Source organism: Camelina sativa, chromosome 8, assembly GCF_000633955.1.
Source record: "Camelina sativa cultivar DH55 chromosome 8, Cs, whole genome shotgun sequence".
Lineage (NCBI taxonomy): Eukaryota > Viridiplantae > Streptophyta > Magnoliopsida > Brassicales > Brassicaceae > Camelina > Camelina sativa.
The window spans coordinates 11791327-11799221 of NC_025692.1; the positions used below are offsets into that span (position 1 = coordinate 11791327).

General features: G+C 34.5%; 2 protein-coding genes across 2 annotated transcripts; both read left to right on the forward strand.

Annotated features, from left to right (window-relative positions):
- On the forward strand, nt 2398–4420 carry LOC104706984 (G patch domain-containing protein 8). The gene is made up of 8 exons (XM_010423226.2): nt 2398–2456; nt 2645–2731; nt 2819–3014; nt 3115–3269; nt 3463–3606; nt 3693–3787; nt 3888–4053; nt 4201–4420. Exons 2-8 carry the CDS (start codon nt 2660–2662, stop codon nt 4276–4278), a joined length of 906 nt encoding a protein of 301 aa, XP_010421528.1. The 5' UTR covers nt 2398–2456; nt 2645–2659; the 3' UTR covers nt 4279–4420.
- LOC104706986 (probable L-cysteine desulfhydrase, chloroplastic) lies at nt 4679–6648 on the forward strand. Its single transcript, XM_010423227.2, has 2 exons — nt 4679–6151; nt 6375–6648. The coding sequence occupies exon 1, from the start codon at nt 4734–4736 to the stop codon at nt 6144–6146; it is 1413 nt and encodes a 470-aa protein (XP_010421529.1). The 5' UTR covers nt 4679–4733; the 3' UTR covers nt 6147–6151; nt 6375–6648.

Here is a 7895-nt window from a genome sequence, read left to right on the forward strand (position 1 = left end):
CCATATTTAATTTACAAATCATAGAAATAGTATTAAATTTGCTGTATATTTTTTATTAGTTACAATATTTCAAATAAAAGCATACTCCATTAATATATGTTTCAAGGTAAAAGGTATCCACTAAGTTCACTAGCCATTACAAAAGTAACTCATCTTTTGGCCATGACCAATCATATGAACGACTGTAAGTTTCCAACCTTTTAATTTATTTATAATAAATATCAGAAGAAAAATACAGTTTATAGGAAACATACAGTAGTAGCTTAAAAATTAAAAGAAACCCCAACTTGTGTAAGAATCATTTCCTTTATTTTTTACTTCTTTCCAATCAATTATCTTTGCAATGATCATATTATTTTAAAATTTTAGTAGATAACCTAATTTTAATACTTATTCGTAAAATTAATGCAGTGATAAATATCATAAATAAACAATATTTTTGTTCAAGATTTTCAATCAAATAACATAATATTACGTACAAAGAATATCACTAAAGTACATCTGAAAAAACATTATGTTTACGAAATGTAAAATGCAAAAACACTTCCCTACAATTTTTTTGTATGTTTAAGACTTCCCTACACTTACATTTCCCTACACTTACATTAGAATACTACATGTATTGCTCTTAATTAGTGGAAAGATGCTTGGCTCCATCGCCTTACCGGATTGCACTGACTCCATTGCTCATCTGACCACGACAAGCAGTGCCGGTTTAACTAGGAGGGCGGGTACTGCGACCGTCCCGGATACATAGATTAAAAGGACATATACGTATAAGGAAAAGAACATAAAAAAAAAGTTTGTAAGTTTAAGGAGCACAATAAAAAAATATGTAATTTAAAGGGACACAAAAAAATTATATAAACCAAAGAGACCCAAAAAAATTAATAAGTTTTCCGATAGGTTAAGAAGCATTTTTTTTTTAATTTGCCCAGGGATATGTAATATGTTTAAGCCGGCACTGACCACACAAAATACCCCTTGATGAATTCATTCTCATCCCTATGTGTTTCCAAACCAGCATATACTTTATTACTTTATATGGAGGGGGAGAAATATTTTCAGACACTAAGGTAGGTTACTTACTTAACTTGAGCCAATTTATCCGCTTTATTAACAAACTGTGTGAAATAGGATCTGTTCACTAAACTATAAGCTTCCCACAAACTTTACGGGCTACTTCGTTGTTGGTTCAAAACGAATACATAATCGCTTTAACTTTTATATTGTTCTTTAACTTTTAGATTTCCTATATGTAAATATCTTTTTGTTGAGTAAGAAATTTAACATCTATATATACATTTTTAAAGTACATTTTGGGTTTTATCCTTTTATTTGTACTTATTTACAAAGTTAATCCCTAAATATTTTTTAAAAGTAGCATTACTTCAGATTTTATTTCCTAAATATTTTACATAGCATTCCAATTAAAAAAATACAGCATAATCAATGTGGAAACATAAACTATGAGATATTTAACCACACTTATTATTGTGTATTGAAGATATTCATTTCTGAATCCTTTGCAAACAAATAAAACAACAATTTGATTCCTATTTTGTTTTCCAAAACCCATGAGATTTAATTCTTAATGTAAGTAGAATTTCGATTCACATTTATTTAAATATTATAATTAATATATATAAACTTAATAAAATTTTAAAATATTATGAATATGTAAAATTAAAAAAAAATACTATATAATATGGTTATGCAATAGATGAATTATAAAGAGGACATGTTGGAATTAATAAAATATCATTAAATTTGTACTAACACGGGTTAAATTTTATTATTTGTCAACACTATTAATATTAGAATATTTGACATATTAAAATTAAGTTGATTTAACTAAGATTGTGTAAAATAATTAAATCATTAGGAAAAATGTGACTTAATCATAGCGTATAAATGACTTACTATGTATTTAGATTCCTTATTTTTTGTTATAATAATTAATAATAAAAATAAAATTTCAAATATTAAACAAAACAAACTAAATATAACAAACAAATGTCATGATGTATATTGCAAGTTAAAAAATTAATATAAATATTTAGTCGCATAAACGGTCGAGAAATTTAGTTATTCTTCTATTTGCAAAACATCCAATATATAACAAACAAATACGATATAAAATATAAATAATAATAAAAATTATATACACGCGGTGGTTAAATCTAGTTCTCACTGAAAAATACAAAATCAAATTTTGTCACCATATCATTTTTTTTTGTATACGTGCCAAAAATTACTTGGACAGTAATCATTGTTATCAGTTTATTTATAGTTTGGTTATTCCAAATTGTTTGTTTTGGGCCCAATCATAAAAGCTCCGGGCCTGCTAAAGAAAAAAGAAAAAAAAAAAGAAAAAAAAAAAAACTTCAACCTCGACTCGTTTGGTCTCTCTCTCTCTGCGCTGCGATCTTTCTCTCTCTAGAGACTCTGAGGAGGTAAGCTTCTTCAATCTGCATCATTAGATTTGTGTCGATTTGAGTTTGCGATAAACCCTAAATTATCAATCTTTAAGAAGCTTTACGTAGATTAATCAGTATCGATTTTTGAATCGCTGTGACGTAGAAACCCTAGTTTCGTGAATCCATCAGAGCCAGCTCTAACAAAAAATCACATTGGGTATTAGGGTTAATATAGCGATATGGATACTAGGAGGCGTGAAAGTAAGACGGAATCAAGTAGTAGAGAGAAACGGATTTATGAGAAAGATCAGGTTTATTTCACATATCTCAATTTTTACTGGTTAAGTTATTGTGTGATTTTGGTGGTTTGCTTTATCAATTTGTGTGGTTTTGTATAGATGAATCAAGAGTCTTTTATTGAGGGATTAGCAGAGGAGTTTCGATTGCCAATTACACATAGGGTTACTGAAAATGTTGATTTGGAGGATGTGGAGCAAGCGTCGTTAGATACAAAGATATCTTCGTCCAATGTAGGGTTTCGTCTTCTTCAGAAAATGGGGTGGAAAGGAAAAGGTTTAGGGAAGGAAGAGCAAGGTGTGTTTGTGTGTTTAACAAGAATTCAGAAAATTGGGTTTTGTTTAGAGTTGTTTCATCTTTTGATGATTTGTGTTGTTGTGTTGATTGATATGGTAAGGTATAACGGAGCCTATAAAGTCTGGTATGAGGGATAGAAGACTCGGTTTAGGAAAACAAGAAGAAGATGATTATTTCACTGCAGAGGAAAATATCCAAAGGAAGAAACTTGATATTGAGATTGAAGAGACTGAGGAAATCGCAAAGAAACGGGAGGTATGCGTTCAAAACATGATGCCTTTTAACTTTCGATACCCAAAAGAACAGAAAGCAGTGTATATATATGCCTCTGTTTTGACGGGATTGGTAGTATTGTAAAAAGGGAAAGAAAAACAAAATTACCTGCAGTCTTTTATTACCTGGTTGGTGGCTTTCTACTGCCCGCTTCGTGCCCATTATGACAATCCAGGTCCTAGCAGAACGTGAGCAGAAGATCCAGAGCGATGTTAAAGAAATCCGTAAAGTCTTCTATTGTGAACTCTGCAGCAAACAATATAGAACAGTGATGGAGTTTGAAGGTCACTTGAGCTCATATGATCACAACCATAAGAAGGTAAACAAAAAACTCTGATCCCCTTATCCTTTCTTTTACAGCTTTTTTCCAAAGCCTAAAGCATAGAAGTTGCTGGTGTTTTGCAGCGATTCAAAGAAATGAAAGAAATGCACGGTACAAGCAACCGTGATGATAGGAAGAAGCGAGAGCAGCAGCGTCAAGAGAGGGAAATGACTAAAATGTGCTTAACACTTTTTTTTACTTTCTCTTCCTTTTACATGTTTTGAAAGATTGTGTGTATGCGTTGGACTTAACCCCAGATTGTGTTTTGTACATCTTAGGGCTGATGCGCGTAAACAACAGCAGATACAACAGAACCAACAAGAAGACCCAGAGAATGTCCCTATTTCTACACCAGCTAAAACTACGGTTGCACCACTTACTGTCCAGGATCAGCGAAAAACATTGAAGTTTGGCTTTTCTTCTAAAAGCGGCAGTATATCAAAGGTATTACTTAGCACCTTAGTCGTTGATTTACTGGCTGAGCCTGTTAAGTGCCGGACCTAATAAATACAGTCGGGCTTTTACCTGCTTCAACATATCTTATCCTCTCAGTTACTGAAACTAGTTTTTGAATACATTTTACCTTTGTAGAGCCAACCCAAAAGCAGCATCAAGAAGCCAAAAGTAGCAATTGCATCAGTTTTTGGCAATGATAGCGACGAAGACTAAGTTCGGGAAAATTGTACTCTTATGCAGCTCTTTATTTTATGGTTCTTTACACAGATTTAAGAAAACAGAAACTGGTCTGAAAAACAACTTTACACAAACACAGTCTTAAATTTGTTACATGTGTTTACTCTCTTTACCACTATTATTATTATCAAATCAATCTGAAACTGACCGGTAAAAAAATACCGTTGAAGTGTCCACACCACCACACTCATCAGTGAACAGAACACCATTTAGCACGTGAATGAAGTCTGTTGGGTAGGTGAATCTTTCCAATCACGCGTGAGTCACGTGACCACAACAACAAAAGCCATTTTTTTTCCTGGTCACAGTTTCCAAAATGTCGTCGTGGCAACGCACTTTCACCACTTGTCTTTATCCTATTTTTTGTTTTTTAAGAGAATTAGAAAAGCTCACATTTCTTCTCTTCCAAAGCTCTCTCTCTCAATCAATCAATGGCGTCGTCTCTGTCTCCACCGGAAGAAGCTTCCTATCACCACCGTCACTCCAAACGATACTCTTCCTCCTCCTCTTCTACCAACGGCGTAGCTGTCGAGTCGGTTCCCGATTTCGTCAAACGCCCCAAAATCTCTCTTCCGAATTACATATCTCCGTCCGAGATCGAATCAGAGTTTTCGCACCACGATCCAGCCTTCACTCGGATCAACAACGGAAGCTTCGGCTGTTGTCCTTCATCAATCCTAGCTCGACAACGAGATTGGCAGCTCAGGTTCCTTCGTCAACCGGATCGATTCTTTTTCGAACAACTCAAACCCAAACTCTCAGAATCTAGATCCGTGATCAAACGTCTCATCAACGCAGAGCACGACGAAGAAGTCTCAATCGTCGATAACGCCACAACCGCAGCTGCAATCGTTTTACAACAAACCGCTTGGGCTTTCCGTGAAGGGAAGTACGATAAAGGCGACGCGGTGGTTATGCTTCACTACGCGTTTGGTTCTGTTAAGAAGTCTGTTGAAGCGTACGTTACGCGCTCCGGTGGACATGTCATCGAGGTACAGTTGCCGTTTCCGGTTATCTCGGCGGATGAGATTATAGACCAGTTTAGGATTGGTTTAGAGGCGGGTAAGGCGAACGGTAGGAGAGTTAGGTTAGCTTTGATTGATCATGTGACTTCGATGCCTAGTGTTGTGATTCCGATTAAAGAGCTTGTCAAGATTTGTAGAAGAGAAGGTGTTGACCAAGTTTTCGTTGATGCTGCTCATGGGATTGGTTGTGTTGACGTTGATATGAAGGAGATTGGTGCTGATTTCTATACAAGTAATCTTCATAAGTGGTTCTTCGCGCCGCCGTCTGTTGCTTTCTTGTATTGTAGGAAATCGAGTAGCGGTGCGAGGGATTTGCATCATCCCGTTGTGTCGGATGCGTATGGGAACGGTTTGGCGGTTGAGAGTTCGTGGGTTGGTACTAGAGATTATAGTGCTCAGTTGGTGGTGCCTTCGATTTTGGAGTTTGTGAATCGGTTTGAAGGAGGGATTGATGGTATTAAGAAGAGGAATCATGAGTCTGTGGTTGAGATGGGTCAGATGTTGGTTAAGTCTTGGGGGACTCAGTTTGGTTGTCCTCCCGAGATGTGTGCCAGTATGATCATGGTCGGGTTACCGGTTTGTTTCGGAGTGTCGAGTGATTCAGATGTTTCGAAGCTTAGAACGTTTTTGAGAGAAAGGTTCCGCATTGAAATCCCGACCTACTTCAGGCCACCTGCGGACGGGGAGATTGATCCGATCACGGGATATGTGCGTATTTCTTTTCAAGTTTATAACAAACCTGAGGATTATCATAGGCTCAGGGACGTAATTAACGGACTTGTGAGAGATGGGTTCAGATGCACGTCTCTATCTGGTTGATTAAGGTACAGTATAGATACTTTGCTTTGTTTATTGAATTCGTTTCTCTAGAAATATCATGTTCGAATTGTTATTTATTCATCAACTTAGAAATTTGAGCATTTATATATTTGTTTACATCTTATTTAGAAGCATTGTGAGGCATTTAGGAAATGTTACTAGAAACATCGTAACACTAATGTCTTCTTCATTATTGTCTTGCTTATCTCGTCTATATGTATTAACCAGGGCATCAAGCTTTTCGGGCGAATGAATCATCCTGAAAGTTATCATGGTTTAGGTACCATGGAGCTTCATGAGATTGGAAGAAATGAAGTAACCTTTCTATTTCTACAATCATATCTCTCAACATGAACTTCTTATACAGTAATCATGTATGATAAAATAAAACTAAGCTTTCTTCTATTTCCTTTGTTCGATTCGCCTGTTCAAAAGCTCCTTTTCACATGTCTCCTAAAACATTAGCAAGTCAGGGTAATAACGCAAACTGTAGTCAGTGTTATTGGTTCGTGGATGGACATGTCACGGTCGTAAAAGTTAATAATCTGTTACGTTTATTATGATTCAAATGATATCATTGGTTAAGAGGGCAACGTTGATCTAGCGAGGATATTTTAAACCGGAGACTTTTTCGACTAAGTAGTATCAGAATCGTGTGACTAAAACATTTGAAGATATATAATTTCTGAGTATAGAAACTGGTGATGAGAATAATTATTTTGGTCGTTGTGGTGATTGAAATGAATTTCAGGTGCACCTTCGTAACTCTTAACCTTTGACCTACCGAACTAACACAAATTATACAACTCAGCTATTCCTAAATCGACGTGGCGTAGCTTTAAATAATCAGTCTAATGTTATCCTCAACAGTGGAATTAGAGAAAACAAAACACCTTCCATTATCTCCTTTATTTAATAACAAAAGAAAATCATGATTGCTATTTACCCAAAAACAACTAAATACTATTATTCCCTTTAGATAAAAATAATAAAGGAAAAAAGCTTTAAAATATCTTATCTATTTTTTTTTTGCATGTTTAATACCTCGTTTTTTTAGTTAGAAGAAAAATACATCATTTAATTAAAACGTGCAATTTAATACCTAAATGAATAAATTTTGTTAGTTTCATACCTAAGATTTTTTGACAAAAATAAAATTTCGTTTTTACCCTTACTATATCAATTAATAATTAATTTTAAATAATATGACATTAATATATAAGTTTATTTGATTTAAAATTAATTTTATTTAATATTTATTTTTATTACAATTTTGTTTTTACAAAATGCAAATTTTGTTTAAACAATTTAATTTAAACAATTCTATTTTTAATTTAAACAGATTTGAAGCACTTTCAAATCTGCTTTCTTTCTTCAGAATCGTGCATTAAACAAAAACATAGGAATATATGAATTCATGATTAGATAAGTTTGTACAATCGATCAATGCCATCAACAACAGACCAAGGGATTTATTAATATATTGAGTTATTAAAAAAAAAATCAAATCGGAACAGTCATCTCCGTCGCATTCCCGCCTATCTGTTCCTCATCTTCTTCTCTCAATATCTCTTCAAGAACTTCCTTTTAGATTCAGGAACCAACATAGTGAAAACAATCCCCATAAAATGTAATAGCACCAAGCATCAACAACGAGTTCCTAACTCCAATCCCAGGAGGATAACCAGCATTAGTCTTCTCCGAATTTGAACTCTGCGCCCGAAAGCTCGAACAATCGAACCCGCCTTA

Coding starts and splice junctions, on each gene's coding strand:
- LOC104706986 (XM_010423227.2), top strand. CDS start 4,734: ATGGCGTCGTCTCTGTCTCCACCGGAAGAAGCTTCCTATCACCACCGT.
- LOC104706984 (XM_010423226.2), top strand. CDS start 2,660: ATGGATACTAGGAGGCGTGAAAGTAAGACGGAATCAAGTAGTAGAGAG. Junction 2,732..2,818: donor GGATTTATGAGAAAGATCAG/GTTTATTTCACA, acceptor GGTTTTGTATAG/ATGAATCAAGAGTCTTTTAT. Junction 3,270..3,462: donor AAATCGCAAAGAAACGGGAG/GTATGCGTTCAA, acceptor ATGACAATCCAG/GTCCTAGCAGAACGTGAGCA.